This window comes from Scomber scombrus, chromosome 5, assembly GCF_963691925.1.
Source record: "Scomber scombrus chromosome 5, fScoSco1.1, whole genome shotgun sequence".
NCBI lineage: Eukaryota > Metazoa > Chordata > Actinopteri > Scombriformes > Scombridae > Scomber > Scomber scombrus.
In genome coordinates, this window is record NC_084974.1 from 10,098,659 (window position 1) to 10,115,657 (window position 16,999).

The following is a 16,999-nucleotide window of genomic DNA, read 5'->3' on the forward strand; positions in this document are numbered from 1 at the left end:
ACGGAGATTAAATGACAGGCGAGGGAAATAGAGATACATGGTCGGGGAGAAAGAAAGAGTTGACAACAGAGAAGCAGTAAAAGGCATGCAGTCTAAAGTAAGGCTGAAGGTAGCAAAGAAAAGAGATGAGGGAAGAAAAAAATGACATCTTCACTTGGAGAGCAACAGTGAATAACTGTTAACGCAGGAGGCATGCTGAGTAATAGGTTCAATATTAATACCCTAGTAATTACTGATTGCAAATTGAGGATAACTAACCATTCATCCATTCATAATCATTCAGTTCTCTCATATTTTCACACACGAATCACGCACATGTATAATAATGCCTGTTTCTACACCAATAACCCCTGTTCAACCTGTGTGTATTTCCATATACTGACGTTACTCCTCTCCCCAGGCTGTGACCCAATCCCAGTGGAGTACCTGCGTTGGGGAGACCCCGAACCTATTGCTGCTCTGGTTTTTGCCTGCCTCGGGCTCATGTTCACCTTCTTTGTCACTGCAGTCTTCATCAGGTTAGAAATGTCTCCAAAATTATACAAACTGAGGAAAACAATGCAAATAGTATGAAAGATCACAGTGTATCCTTTATACACAGTGCACATTGCTACATTATCATAATCATTACTTTCCTTTAAGTGTGTTTGAATTCTTGCTTCATGCTAATGCTTGTGTCTTTGTGTTTCTGCTTGACTCTGTGTTCAGGTTCCGCGACACCCCAGTAGTGAAATCTTCCAGTAGGGAGCTGTGCTACATAATACTGGCAGGGATCTGCCTTGGGTACCTGTGTACCTTCAGCCTGATAGCCAAACCCCATGTCGTCCACTGCTACCTCCAACGTCTGGGAATAGGCCTATCGCCTGCCATGAGCTATTCTGCGCTTGTCACCAAGGTAAGGATAGGGTTAAGGAGTTGTGGAATAAGTACCAAGTGCCAGAAGCAGCAGTTATGGGAGATGTAAGTGCTAAAGGACTTACCTCCAAAGACTTGGAAAGCCCCCTGACATTAGCCCTATGTTAACCTGCTGTGGTCACCATTAGTGTGTGGGGAATCGCCACAGAAAAGCTTCACATGCTGGAGAGACAGCAGCAGGGATACGCGTGGGCAGAGGCAGAACTGAACTGTGGACTTAATCAGTATTATCAGGGGCATTGGTCTCTTGATAGGTTATTATTACTCACATTCCTTAATGGTTATAATGAGCCATAACATCAGTAGCAGGGAATACGTCTATCCTGAACCTGTTCCCTAAAGATGTAATCTTCTTTAGGACAATAGCAGCAGTGTAGGAGAACAGAAAGCAAATAGTTAGGTTGTAAAAAACAGTATGTGCAGGTTATAGTTTATTAAAAAGGTCCTGATAGTGTTTGTTATCTGACCTTAGACAAACCGCATCGCACGGATCCTAGCAGGCAGCAAGAAGAAGATCTGTACAAAGAAGCCTCGCTTTATGTCTGCCTGCGCTCAGCTCATCATTGCCTTCCTCCTCATACTGCTACAACTGGGTATCATCGTGGCTCTCTTCCTCATGGAGCCACCAGAGGTAAGCTGTGTGTGTGTGTGTGTGTGTGTGTGTGTGTGTGTGTGTGTGTGTGTGTGTGTGTGTGTGTGTGTGTGTGTGTGTGTGTGTGTGTGAGTAGGCGTGAGTCTCTGTGCACGTTTTTCATAGTGAGTGGGAATGGCTCGTTGAAAGACAGATGAACCCACACATAAATAGAGACAGAGAAGAATGGGTTGAATCTGTAAAAAATCTAAATTACAGTATTATGTGGCATTTAATCTTCAACAGGTCATTTGTTTTATGTCACTGATGTTTTGAGACCATTTGACACACAAACCAGGTCAATGGGTATCATGTTGTTAGATGTTTATCAAAGCAATGACATTTTTTAGTGGCAGTTCTGCTCTAAGACTGTGTTTAGCATTACATTTTAAATATTGTGAAATTTGGAGTGAAACCCACACTGAAAAAACAATGCTTGTGAAATTCTTACAATAAAACCATGTCAAGCTTTCTATCACCAGCATGCTTGTTTTTCTTCTTCTATCTGCACAGGTGATCCATGACTACCCCAGCATCCGGCAGGTCAACCTCATTTGCCACACCACTAACCTGGGTGTGGTTGCCCCACTGGGGTACAACGGCCTGCTCATCCTCAGCTGCACCTTCTATGCCTTCAAGGTACTAGCTAAAGTCAATGTTACTATTGAGTATTACTACAGTGAAAAATATGTCAAAAAAATCTTCACAACATGAAAAATGTACATTTTGAACTATTAATGGGTGCTTAAAATAGAGCGAGCCTTGTGTATTCATATTAAATAGGCTAATAGACAGCTGATGTAGAGTTATGACCTCATGCTTCACCCACACATAATGGTGAGGTTAGCATCCAAACTGTTACTGTAATACAAAGGCGGTGGGTTAGCAGTGTGCAGCCGTTTATTAAGGGGCTGCAATCAAAAGCTGACATTGTCTTTTTTTGTATTATATTTATAATTTAAGACAAGATTCACTGAATGCTTCAACAATACAAACAAAACATGTTTATTTACGCCGCTCTCTCTTTCACTTTGTCTTTCTCTTCAAGACTCGCAACGTCCCGGCTAATTTTAATGAGGCGAAGTACATTGCCTTTACAATGTATACCACCTGTATAATCTGGCTCGCCTTTGTGCCCATCTACTTTGGCTCCAACTACAAAATTATCACCATGTGCTTCAGTGTCAGCCTCAGCGCCACTGTGGCCATCTGCTGTATGTTCGTACCCAAGGTAAGGCTGACGCTAAAATCTCTAGTTTATAGTGTATTTTTCCTTAAAAATGTGGCTTTAAACAACTGAACATACTTCTTTGTCACTGCTCGTCATTAATAATGAGAATTGATGGTGTATTTTAAGCATACTAATTGTTCTAAATCAGCACATAACTTATAATACACTGCAGGTAAACATAACAACAGTACCAATACTTTATTGTGAGTTAACTTTATCTGGTGAAACTGTTTTAACCATCTAATTTTCATATGCGATACTGTAGGTGTCCAAGTTCTGACTGCAGTGGTGCATTAAGAGGTGTTATGATTAAGAGAAGTTTATTCCTACATACTCATCCTGTAGTATCATCTGTTCTCAGTCATCTTCTGCACATAGTACAGCACAATTTGTTTTGCTGAGTGAATTACCCAAAATATGTGTTGCTTATGTTGACAATCTGACATTGACGCTGGAAACACAGGCAACCTGTCTAGTAAACACCATATAATTGAATATGAGTGAATTCTTTTTGAATAAATAACTTGAATAAATAATTAGAAACAGAAATACCTGCACTGAAATGAAAAAGAAAATGTATTTAAAATATTATGTATTATGTAAATATTCTTGTAGAGATTCAAGGAGAAAGTTTTTACTTAAACAAAAGCAGAAATGCAATCAATAAAGGCAATCAACTACTTCCTCTATTGAGAATTTTTCTTTTTATTAGAGCTCTAAATTAAAAAGGTGAGTCATGAAGGCATTCATCATATTTTAAAAAACAACATTTATTAAAAACAGTTTCATGTAGACACAGCTGTGCCAAACAAAGCGCTGTAGATCTTTGCTCTTTCAATACATTATTACTGTAAATTATTCTGTTTTCTTTTCCTGAATTGTTTGGTTAATTTTAAATGAGACATTGTGTTTGATTTCCTATCAGGTGTACATCATTCTGGCCAAACCAGAGCGGAACGTGCGCAGTGCCTTTACCACCAGCACGGTGGTGCGCATGCACGTGGGTGACGGCAAATCGTCCTCAGCTGCCAGCCGTTCTTCTAGTCTGGTGAACCTGTGGAAACGCAGAGGCTCTACTGGAGAGACACTGAGGTGTGTGTGTGTGTGTGTGTGTTTGTGCGTGTGTGTGTGTACACTAGAGGCTTGTTAATGGTTAATGCCAGGTTAATGCCAGGCTACTCCTTAGTTACAGTCAAAGGCACAATTTCTGTAATGGCCCCACTCTGAGACTACTTATGATGTGTGTGTGTGTGTGTGTGTGTGTGTGTGTGTGTGTGTGTGTGTGTGTGTGTGTGTGTGTGTGTGTGTGTGTGTGTGTGTGTGTGTGTGTGTGTGTGTGTGTGTGTGTGTGTGTGTGTGTGTGTGTGTGTGTGTGTGTGAGCTCTCTGACAGATTGATTCCCCGAACTCCCCTGAGTCTGCCTGACTGTTCTTCTGACCCAAACATGAACTGCAGACAATTTCCTAATGGAGACATGGCAAAGAAGGAGAGAGGAAAGGGGAGCAAAAATAGAAATCTATACACATAGAAAAGAAGGATGGAGGTAACAAATAGAGAGTTGAAGAGCAGAAATGATGGTAAGATAGCAATGAAAAGGCCAATAGGAAATAGCTTTCATACTCAGCTTAAGGGCATCCACAAGTCATCTGCGGTGACAAGGAACCGATCAAAGGACACAAAGGGACTGACGTACAGCCACTTGCCTAGACTGAAAAGGGGGGAAAAAAGACAAGAACACATTTTCGTTTGTCAGCAGGTTACTCCATCTCACCCCGCTTGGCAAGCAAGATTTCAATCACACTCTTATTGGAAATGTCAGGAGTGTTTCCATCTTCGTTTCTTTTATTTGTCTCTTTCCCTCTCCATCTCTTTTGGTTCTATCTGCCTCTGTGGGTGGTGGTAATTGGCAAGGCTGTCTATCTCCTCAGTGCAGTGCTGGAAGCTTTTGCCTTTGAGATGCTGTCATTGTGTAGACACAGACAGAGCAGGGGGAAAAATAAATATTTTAAAGAAAGAGACATTTGACTGATGTTTGAGCTAAATGTTTGAGTGCTTGGTTTACCCCTGACCAGACATTAAAATCAGCCTTAGAGCTTGATATGATATATGTAAGATAAGATCCGTTGAGCTGTGCATCATGTACTGTATCTGCTAGTTGCAGGTCAGGCGTGGTTATTCCTGCTTACACAGTCTTCTGTAAGAGACTCTTCCTATGGTATCAAGGGAGTACGGCACTTGGTATGCATAGGTGAAGGTTGGTATGTGCAGCATGTGTGTATGTGTGTGTGTGTGTGTGCACATGCAGTCTGTGTGTGTGTGTGGTTGTGAGTATCACACAGTCTGCGTACACCTAGGTGTGAGTGTGTGTGTGTCTCCAGGGCGATTTGAGCTCTTTTCATCCCCAGCCACTGTGGTGTGAGGTTTAATCAGATGTTCCACTATAGATTAATCACACTAATTAACCTGACAAAATGATGAGAGGAAGAAAGCAGGGGACAGAGTGCTGTGCTGTGACTGATGTGAAGTGGAGAAAGGTGGAAAAAATTGCAAGGGAGAGGAAGAGAGGACCTGACTAAGAAAGATGATGAACATACCTTTGGGTTAAAATAGAACAGAAAATTAATTGTAATGAAATTACTCAGCATATGAAGTCCGACTGATTTTCTGCGGTTAAGTCAAGGCTTCATTTTAATGCATTTGTATCTGTTAAATGACTCACTCATCAAGGATAATACATATAAATCAGTACAGAGCGAGCATTGTTTATGTAATGTTGTTGTTGTAAATATTGCCCTTATATTGTACTACCAATAATGTTTTGGCTCGCTAATTTTAATAACTACAGGTTTCAGATTTGCTTCATGAAGTAAATGTAATTGTTTTGTCTTTGCTTTACAACATCAGCTTTTAATTCTATAGAAATCTAATTAGTTAGTTTAAAAAAAGTATTACTTTTAAGACATAAAATGACAACAAACAGCACAACAAAATGAAATTTATTGGAGAAACCATCATGAAAGTATAGATTTACAAGCTGCAAACTTTTAATAACAATAAAATCAATTATGATAAATATATCTGCATTTGATACATCATGATGTGATACAAAACTAGAATTGCAAACAACCCAAAAAGTAGAATATTAACAAAAAACACTGAATATTTTAATTGAAAGTTCAATTTTCACTACATTTATTTACATTCTACATTCTTTAATTAAATAATTAAATTTGCTAGTATTTCCAAATCAACCTGACAAAAACGAAAGTCTACTTTAAACTACGGTAGCGACACCCCTTCTTTCTTTCATTCTTCGTTTCTTTCTCTCTTTCTTTTTTACTTCCTTCCTGTTCTTCAGCTCCAATGGGAAGTCAGTGTCTTGGGCGCAGACAGAGCGCAGCGGTTCACGCGGCAACCACCTGTGGCAGCGGCTGTCCTTCCACATCAAAAAGAAGGAGAACAACCAAACCGCTGTCATCAAACCCTTCTCCAAAACCTCTGAGGAGCGTTACTCCGGAGGGGGGGACCTGCCCCCTCACGTCCCTCTGCCCTCCCTTCCCTCCATGTCCTCTCTGCCCTCTCATCATGACACTGGCACTGACAAAACCCTGTATGAGCTCTCTGAAGCAGAGGAGCGCTACTCCATCACGTATCGGCCGCAGACACCTTCCCCAATCAGCACGGTGAGCCAAAGACTAGGAGCCGGTTTAGGAATGGAGCAGCAGATGAGCGGTATGCCGATGTACTCGAGCAGCATCTGCAGCGGCGGCAGTGGCAGCAGTTGCGGTCGTGCCAGCAGCGGCTCCATCGTCACTGGGAGCGACGGCCGCTTGATAATCGTGGACGATCACCTGGGAGAGTGCCAAAGCTCGCTGATGGACCAGATCAGCTGTGTGGTAAACCGCTTCACCGCCAACATCACTGAGCTCAACAGCATGATGTTGTCGACCTCACCGACGCACTCGATCACACACAAACACACGCCTCCTTCACCGCACCCCGCCGACCCATATCTGTTACCCCGCGAAATCCCGATGCCTCCGACCCTCACCACCTACGCCGACGTGCAGCCCCTGCCCTTGGTGGAGTCGGGCTTGGCAAACCGAGGTGGCTGTCTCGTTCACCCGGTTCCTCCTCATTCACCTTACCCCCTGCCGCCTCCTCACCCCCAGGCCTCCCCCTCTCTATCCCCGATGCGAGGAAGCCTGGTCACCTGCCTCGCCGACTCCCCGCTGAGGAGGGCGGATTTGGAAGATGAGCTTATTGCTTTGACTCCCCCGTCACCCTTCCGCGACTCTCTGGCGTCCAGCAGCGGCTCACCCGTCTCAGAGACAGATCTGTGTCTACCCCCAGTTCCCTCCCATCCTCCCCCGTCCCCTCCTTCGCCCAGGTACAGCAGACTGACACTCAGAAACTACAGCCAGAGTTCCTCCTCGCTGTGAATCAGAGATGACAAGTAAAGAAAACGCAGAAGAAATACACAGGTCAATAAAAAGAGAGGATGGATAGACTGAAATCCATTCGTACCTACATGGAGGGAGGACTGGTTCGTGAAGACACCAAGCAGCAACAGTGTGCTGTGTTTGTGTTTACATGTTTGCAGTGAGATGCAAGTGTAAGGAGCTTGCCAACATCGTATTTTGTTAGTGCTGTCCTTCGCAAGTGAGGAGAAGGAATTGCAAAAAAATGGCCACTATGGCTTTCCATTGTTTTGGTGTCTGTAAAGCCACAAAATCATTCCCGAAGGTCTAGAGCTATGTTTTAGGTTTTGGGTAGTGGCCTTAAGGTAACACGGCTATCAACTAATTAGAAATTGTGAATGTGTGTGTGTGTTTGTGTGCATGAGTGTGATTTTGCTGTATCTTAGTTAAGGAGGGGTAAGCGATCGGAGAGTAATTTGCTCATACACACACAGACAGTCACACACACACAAACACATACAGCGTGTGTGTGTGAGCGCACACAAAAAGGGATGAACTGTAAATAGATGAGAGGTTATGGATTTTTTCTCTGGTGATGAAATCCATCATGCTTCTGACAAAAGTGCATTTGTGTTAACATACCAGCCAGTATGTTACTCTGAAGAACTTTCTCACAAAAGCATCTTTTTATTCATTCAGCTCTCCAACCTGTTCCCCTCATCATAGCGTTTATTTTCCTCAGTCCCTCTTTCTCTAGCTGCTTTCTTTAATCCTGTTAGTGTTTCCGTTTTTTCTACTCTTCCTGTTTGTTTTCTTCAGAAGTTTGAATGTATATTTTCTACATGATTCCTGAAGCATTTGGGACCAAACTTTTTGTACCTCTCTGTCTACGACTTGAGAAAGAGGGAGAGGAGGGATTGACAAGACCAGGCCTTGTTTGAACATCAACATCTTAGTCATTAAATCTTTTTCAGGTCGATTATTAGCAGAAATATGACCTCAAAGCTTATTGTTGGTGTGTGACATTTAACAGAGCATTATGTAAGGCCTAGCTGGATCCCAGTCATGACTTTTTCACCATACAATGAGTCAGCAGGACATAAGTGTCATTCTGTCTCATCAAAGATGGGGCTTTGAATGGGATTCATTAGAATCACAACCATCTCTTATGTTAGTGGGCGCAGATTGATAGAGTCAAGCTGGGAGAGAGCCTCCCCCTCTGTAGCCTCCACCAGTGTCTGTTGCAAAGGTGCTAAGACCTTTTCGACTGTATTCACTCATTTCAGACAAAAGGCAGACCCCAAAAAAAAGTTTCACAAATCAAAATCAAACATTTGGTGGGTTTCTCTATGAAGTACAGACTCCTGACAAGACTGGCCTGCTAGAAGATGTTGACTTACATCCAGTTCAGCCAATTAAAATATAAGAGAAAGAGGAAAAAGTAGATATGAAATTTACCCAAGACTCAAGTCATATTGACTTAGAGGAATAGTTCAATATTTTGGGAAATATGCTTATTTGCATTCTTGCCAAGAGTTCAATGAAACGTCTGATACCACTTTCATTTCTATATGGTAAATATATGAAGTCTGTCCGCCTGTTGCCTGGCAACCTCAAAGTGATGACAAAACTTCAGGTAGACATGGCCAAGAAACAGTCCGGCTCATAAAAATCAAAATGTGTCAGATTTAAAATTACACCTCAGTTTTTGTACAGATTAAACAAGATGTAATTTGTTAATTTAGTGAGTTTTGCAGGTGTTGGTATGCAGATTTTGTTACCACTTGACAGCGCCAGGCTAGCAGTTTCCCCTTGTTTCCAGTCTTTATGCTAAACTATGCTGAGCATTTGCTGGCTGTAACTTGGACAAATATGAGAGTGGAATTGAATGTTTTATCTGTGTTTACATATCTAGACAGAACTGACCTTGCAAACACTACGAAAACTAAAATATCAATTTTTGATTTCAATGTTTAGGTTATAAAAGCAAATGCCTTTAAATGGAATACCGTACTTATTCTATTTGTGCCAACACTTAAACAGAATTTATAGAGAGTACCGAGATATAAAATGTGCACATGAATGCATTTACTAAGATGCTTTTGAGAAATGGGGCCTTGGCTCTGTGTCAAGTCCTTCAGCAGAGGAAAACATCAAGAAAAAACTCAAAAATTCTCAGAAGTCAGAACAAACATTTTTTTAGACATTTTGCAGCACATGGGGAATGTTATCTGCAACAAGGACAGGGATTTCTATAGATGACTAAAAGATAATTGGACTGTTGGTATCAAAACAAAAATCACTGGTGTGTATTATTGTCCATCATCATCTCATATTTTCTGCAGCATATGCATTTGTCTGCTGTAACAGCTCACTGATGCAGATGCAATCCACGGTCTGATTTCTCCTCACAAGTGTGTTTTTTTCTTCTTCTCCTGTTCTATAGTAGCCAGCAAGAACAAACTCAGATAAAAGTGATGTAAATAATAAGGGCATGCAAAGACAGTTGTTTTGTTTCAGATGAAAGTAAAATTATTTACATATCAACAATGGTGAAAAAAGGAAAAAAAAGTACTTCAAGAGATGTTTTTGAACTATGTTATAACATCATACAGTACCAATATGTGTTACGACTACAGAAACTGTGTTACTACTCTCAATGTGTGAGTGACCATTCCTATTCAAATGTCTTGTAATTCAACAATATAATAATTAATATTAATATGATAATTGTGCCAAAGGGGTTAGGGAGGGTCTAGCTTACTAGCTTGTGGGTAAATAAGTGGTTTCATAAAAAAAAGAAAAAAAATGTAAATGTAAAACTGTTTCTATTGTTTTGGATATTTTCTATATAAATATTCCACATTTTCCAGTGTAAAAGCAATATTCTCCATACGTATACAAAGGTGCACATCTGAGGGGTTTTCTTAAATGATAAAACCATGTTTTAGATTGTTTTTCATCCTTCTGTTTTCTCTGGTGGACAATTCGACAAGGAGGATTGGCTGAGAGATAAGTTGACTTTTGTTTCTTTTGCATTTTCTCTACATCTATATTTAAGGAGAGGAACACATTTAGTCATTTCTAATATCAAATACTTTGATTCCCGATTTCTGCAATTTAATCTTCTCACTTTGAGCCTGTAATTCCAATTTTTTCCACTTCTCCAACTGTGTATTACCTTGGTTCATTCTCTGATCTAAACTTTTAGTCAGAGTCCAATCCACTGGCATAGCTGCAGTGTGAGATAGATAGGAAGATGACTTTGTGTGTGTGCCGTTAATTGCCTGTATTTGTACTTTTTTTGTTATTTTTTTCAAGAAGTGCACTGGTTAATTAAGATGCAAACGTGGTCTGGTTTCTTTAAAGGGGAGATATCATGTTTTGATCTTTATACTGTCATAATGTCAGATGAATATGTTAAACATGGTCAAAAGTACAAAACTTGAGGTGAAAAAAATCCTCCCTAAAAGTAAAAAGCCCAGACTTGAGCCTGCTCTGAACGCTTCATTTGCAATGTTACTCCTACTTTCTACTTGCAATGACATCAGATTGTTTGCACATGCCCACACAAACAGTCGTCCGTTTTGTCGCTTTTGTTGCTAAGGTTGTTGCTAAGGTTTTTTTCATGGGTGTTTTGCGTTGTTCACTCACATATTTTGGAAATTTGAACATGTGCAGATGTATTTTAGAGTTTTCCATTTCGAGTAAAGAAATAGAAAAATAAGTGAAATCCTGCTATTGTTTGTTTATGTGGCCTTCTGAGTCTACTGAGATGCAGCTGACCAATCAGACACGGTGGGCTCATCAGGAGCCTTAAAGGTACAGGAGTTAAAACGGCCCGTTACAGACAGAGGTTGAACTGAGGGGTTGCATAAACAGCACGTTTTCTTAACTGTAGTATAAAGATATTCCTGTAGGACCCCAGAATGTATGAAATATAGACCTGGAAATGTGCATGATGAGTCATCTTTGAAGTACAGTAAGTCTGTGCATATCAGAGCAATGAGAAAAACAATAATAGTTATGAAATCAATATCTGAGATAATTCGTTGGACACTTTTGCTTATGATGGAGATAAAAATGAAGATACAGGCAATGAGAAACAGAACAACAACAAAACAAGTATTGTTCATAACTGTTACTCATCTGAAAGTGCTGCCAGTGCATCATTACCTCTACATCTTCTCATCTACTACTAAACCGGACGCTGGCCTGTTTGTTAAACAATTAACCAATGCTATTGTGGAGATGTTATTGGGGAAGAGCTGGTCTATGTGCTGCTGTCACTGACAGCGTTTATAATGTGCTGAGAGAGTAACAGGCGTGCTTGCTTCAGCACTTCAGCTGCGTGTTATCAGCCCCCTGGGTCAGGCTCCACAGTTGTGTGCTGCCTCTGCAGAAAAAGACAGGATCAGTGCTTACATCTTCAGCTATCTTATTCTCTGTAAGGGCTCAGTTCTTTGACATCACCCTCTATTAAAACCACACATGACTTATGATAAGAAGTCATTAGAAAGATATTGGTTGTAAGAGTATAACAAAATCTCACTTTTGTAACTACAGGAAAGGTTAAAATACCATTCAGAGAGCCTCATATGTATTTTGCATTAAAAAATAATGCAGGTTTTGCCTTGTGAACGCACTGAGCCACAGCAAGATGAAAATGAATCTGTCATCTATTGTTGCATTTTCACAAAATAGGATTTCAGGCCCTCATGCTTTTGAATTCAATTTCTTTAGTTGTCGGGGGATTTTTCTGGGGACTTTCTCATATTTTCCATGACAAATGCAGTTTGTTATCGACCTTGCACGGTAACTTAAAGAAGAGAAACTACAGTGGGATTGCAGACAGGACGTTTCGTTCACAAACTGTGAGAGATCATTTTAGCCCTTCCTCAAGATTCACATAAACCTACCACTCACACTAATCTGGGGTGATTTCAGCTAAAGTGATATCTCCCCTCATTCTGCAGCCAAAACATGACGACTATGATGATGAGTAAAATCTTCTGCGTGCCAGGAAGTTGATCTCCTGATGACGTTTAACCAAAATGCTGTTGCATGACTTATTTTTGTAAATGCACTCTAAAGAATTGGATTGATAATCCCTGAGCTCAAAAATACTTTTAATCCAGATGTGCTCATCTGCTGTTCAGAGGAAAAACAGACGCAAGGTCATTTATTTTATGCCATTTGATTCAAAATACTGTATGAATAGGGCTTTAACCGGTCCACTGACTATCAACAGGCCGCTCAATCCAGCATTTTCCTCAGTTTAGGGTTGAAGAATTTGGCCACACAGTAAAGAGAGAGACCTTGTTCATCAATTATATCAGTGACGCTGCTGAATTGTTGTTGTAGAAGTGATCAACATCTAGAACAGAGGAACACTTCAGCTGACCTTTGAACTGTCTGTAGAGGGAAGCAGTTGAAAAGCAGGAACTATCTCTTCGGGATCTATAGAGAATCACTAAACTGGTAATTAAGGGTTTAATCAATGAACCTGGCTTTCCCAAGAGGTCTCTGCTGTGAGACAGAGCAGCCCTGCCTGATTATATATTTAATTTGATGGATAAAACACAACTATGTTTACTGTGTAAACACCTCATAAAGCAATCTGTCAGTGCAGGTTAGGGCAAGTTCACACTATCAACTCACTGCCTTTCACATCGTCATCAGGAAACATTTGTCATGAACACCTTTGTGAGTGTGATTCAGCAGACACCACAAGTTGTTATCTTTAAATAGTGTAAGTGGAATTAGTAAATCACAAACACTTACACAAGCTGAAACTACACTTAAAAAAGGTGCTGAGAACGTTGCATCAGACCGATCCAACTATTTCCAAATCATCTGATAAATGTTATTTGCAGACTGAGGCTGAAAAGCTCATTTTTGTATAAATGCACTCTATATGCAGTACCTGACAGTTTGCATTTTCAGGATAAATTGAAGACATTAAGACTAAACTGCTCTGTATAAAGCATTATTATATCTTTGCATATCAGTGATCTGAATATACCTGAGAGGATAGATGAATTCACTTTTGCTGCAGCTGGTTTAATGAACTTGTGGCCCCCGCGGGGAACCAACTAAATGTCTTAAAAAATCGTCAACAACAGTATTTTTGTAAGTTTATCTAAAGCTACTGATTTGAATGTTGCTTTTTATAACTTTGTAAAGAGCATTGTGTGTTTTTATTACGTGGTTGTTTACTCAGCCAGTAGAATAAAGCGATTGATTTTAAGTGTAGGTTATACAGAATATATAGAGCAGAGGAAATTAAGTTGTGTAATAACAAATTATGTTCTGTATTTTATTGATAAGAAGTAAGAGAAGGTATGAGAAAGCAGAATAACTTATTAAGCAGGTCCATGTGTGTCTGTAAAGCATCGCTGTTTTACATACAGAGCAGGCTTATTACCAGTATTGTGCATTGATTGTTTTTGTAATATCTTTAGTTTAACCCTCTTGTTGTCCTCAAGTCAAGGAAGGAAGGGAGGGAGGAAGAAGGAAGGAAGGGAGGAAAGAAGGGAGGAAAGGAAGGGAGGAAGGGAGGAAGAAGGAGGGAGGAAGGAAAGCAGGGAGGGAGGAAGGAAGGAAGTGAGGAAGAAGGAAGGAAAGGAGGGAGGGAGGAAGGAAGGGAGGGAGGGAGGGAGGAAGAAGGAAAGAAGGAAGGGAGGAAGGTAGGGGGGAGGAAAGAAAGAGACAAGAAGGGAGGGAGGAAGGGAGGAAGGAAAAGAAGGAAGGAAGGAAGAGAGGAAAGAAGGAACAGTCAAAACAGACGGAGTCAATTTGACCCGGGAGGACGACACAAAGGATAACAAACTCCTCCCATCATGTGTTTTGAAAGAGAATGAAATGAAACTCAACTGTGAAATTTCGCCATATGAAATAGAGGTATCTTTGCAGGGCATGGTGGGTGTCAAAGGAACACAGAGGTGGGTGTAGAGAACATGGTTTAACGCTGTATGCTTTTTATATTCCTCATAGATGGTGTTGTTTGGATTACTGCTGTGGACACAAAGAGAAAACCCCCATTACTATCCCCGCTTTAAACTCCAATGAGATTCTATTTTCTGTAGAGTGTTTGACAGTAGAGCGTTTAGAGAAATCAATAAGAAGATGAATGTTGCCTATAGAAGTGATGTTTACATTCTTACTGCTCGCTTGAGCTAATCGAGATTAATGTGATCACGTTTAACCACTGACTTCAGTTCTAGTGACATTTTTACAAGCTAGTAAACAAAATGTTTTGTGTTTTTTCTGCAAACACTGACGTGGATGATCTGAGTAGACAACATGTTTCACTTGTTGAACAAAGGCATCTCATCTGCATATAAATGACATCACTGTGTTGCGTTCCAGATTGATCGAAACCTTAATTCAGTCAAGCTCATCGGATCTTCTTTTTACTACATGGTGATAAAAAAGAAAAAAAGACAAAGATGATGTTTTACCATAAATTCAAAGCGAAGTGAAATGAACTGGATTCCCTACACTGAACCTGTAGAATGTAATACTGTTTTCATTTATTTATTCACTCCAGGCAGAAAATGATTATTACTGAGATTAATATTTATGATAAATTTACACTGGTTATTTGTTTAAATAATAACAGCAAATTCAGGCTTTAAAATGCCAAAAGAAAATGCAGCGTATCCCCAGACCCCAGTGGTGTTTTATCATGGTGTTGTTAACATAAGCTTCTCCACTTCAGTGCCAACTTTCTCTCGTCTTTTTTATTTTTTATTTCAAGTGCTGCTGCATTTCTTATCAGGGGTGGATAAACACTACAGAAATGTGATTAGATTGGAGTACAATCTTCATGAGCTTCCTGGTGGAAAAATCTATCAGATTAAAAATAAATCGATGATATATTTCTTTTGTTTAACAATCTGTTAAATGGAGCCCACTTTTTGTAATAAAGATGGCTTACATCCATAATATTCTAAAGGAAACCTTGTAGTGTCTATCTACCCTTATGGACATTTGATAGTTAGTGGATTAACTTCAATGAACCTTAAAAAAAACTTGGTTGTTTGTTTTCTTTTTTTCTTCTGATGTTCAGAATTGTAGAATGTAATTTGATCCTATATATTAGTGTGATAATGGAAGATGGTTTTATATTTGGATATTTGAATATCTATTTAATATTTTCACTCAGCTTTGTAAAGTGTGAAATGTAAGAATATATGGTTCTAGCTGTTTGGAAAAACAGTATGTTTCTAAGTGGCTTTGTTGGGGGGGGTAAGATAATAGACTCCCATCCAAATTTGATATTTAAACAAATTGTCCTTAAATCATGCTTGGAAATAGTTTGCCACTCTGTCAGACTTTTAGACTTTTTGAAAGCTCACAACAAAACTTGAGAGCATTTTTTTTTTGGTTCTTCTCAACTCCCAGTTAATACATCTTTATCTCCTAATCCTAAATTGGCTCAAGGGGAAAGCAATTAACTGTGGTCACTGGGAACAGTGAAAGGAGAGTAGACTCTCTGTACTTCCAATATAATTTTATATTGTTTTTATTTATCAGAGGACACACAAGGAATCAGGAGAAAGGAGCTCAAAAGGAGTTATTAAGAAATGCCTGGAGCTCCGGTACACATGCATGCTACATAGATGTGTTTTATCTATCTTTATGCAGGGGGCAGAGTTTAATTTAATTGAATTTATTGTACATAAAAGAACAAAATACATAATATAAGAAATATACATAATACATGCAGATTTTTTCAGATTAAGGGTTGCAGTATTAACAAGTGAATTTACTTTTTATGCACAATGAATAACCTGAGAACTGTCTAATCTGGCAAAATTGCAGGTACACCCATCCTTAATATGTTCATAGTGTATATAGTTTGGCATGTTTCACGATTCAGTTAAAACCAATCAGCTGGTCAACAAAAGCTAAATATCTCATATCTTGTTGTGCTACGCTTCCCATGTGACAAATACATGTTGATCTTATCTCACGCAGTCGTTTCTCTTGTGTGTCATAAAGTGGTAAGAGCAAAGGAGCAAAGATGAGATGCCAGGAGGGAAGTACAGTACAGTACAGATGCATTAATGGGATCTGAGAAGAACCAAGAGTCTCATGAGCCAGTGTAAAACTCAAAAATAGTCAGAGAAGGCAGCTTTAGCCTGGTGAGCTGCACATCCGCATCCTAGGGGGAACTGTGTTTGTTCAGGGGAACACTTGTATCTGTTTTTGAGCTCTTCCCCCTCTGCAGAAACACTGTGCTGGATTTCATTTTTTAAAAATTGTGATGGACACAACAATTTGACTCACAGCCACCCACTGAGCACCAGGCAGGCGCTAGAGTAGCCAAAATGTACAGGGCATTCATTAAGTCTAACTTACACCTCTTCATGATGATGTGGCACTCGTTTTGTTTTCTTAGTGGGATGTAACTTTCTTTCAATTTTGGGAACCCTCTATGCAGCAGTGCTGTGGAGTCAGACAGGAGATGGGATAAGGGATAAGGTGTGTGGAAAAAACAGAAAAAAGGGTTTTGCTTTTGATTTATTTGCCATTGATAAATCATTGTGTAAGTGTACTACGAAGTACCTTTGAATCATTATTGAAACCATTATTAAAAAAACTATGATTGACCTCCTTGCCGTCTTCCTCTTTTTTTGATAAATAGGAGCCCTGGTGTGAAGAAAAACAAGTTTCCAGTCATTATCCTCCTTTCCTTTTTGTTGCATCCAATAGTTGGAAAAGCTCCAATTTTAGCAGCGACAATAAATGAACACAGTCTGCAGGTTTCAGGCCGACATGTTAAACCCAGTC

At 39.8% G+C, this 16,999-nt stretch overlaps 1 protein-coding gene across 1 annotated transcript in view; it reads left to right on the forward strand.

Moving 5' to 3' along the window:
* grm5b (glutamate receptor, metabotropic 5b) overlaps window positions 1-7,219 on the forward strand; it is a 48,668-nt gene extending 41,449 nt beyond the window's left edge. Inside the window, exons 7-13 of the mRNA XM_062419316.1 lie at window positions 401-518; window positions 709-895; window positions 1,388-1,546; window positions 2,060-2,185; window positions 2,595-2,777; window positions 3,703-3,869; window positions 6,136-7,219. Coding sequence (XP_062275300.1) covers window positions 401-518; window positions 709-895; window positions 1,388-1,546; window positions 2,060-2,185; window positions 2,595-2,777; window positions 3,703-3,869; window positions 6,136-7,219 — 2,024 coding nt within the window. The remainder of the gene's footprint in view (window positions 1-400; window positions 519-708; window positions 896-1,387; window positions 1,547-2,059; window positions 2,186-2,594; window positions 2,778-3,702; window positions 3,870-6,135) is intronic.
* The last annotated feature ends 9,780 nt before the right edge of the window (window positions 7,220-16,999 follow it).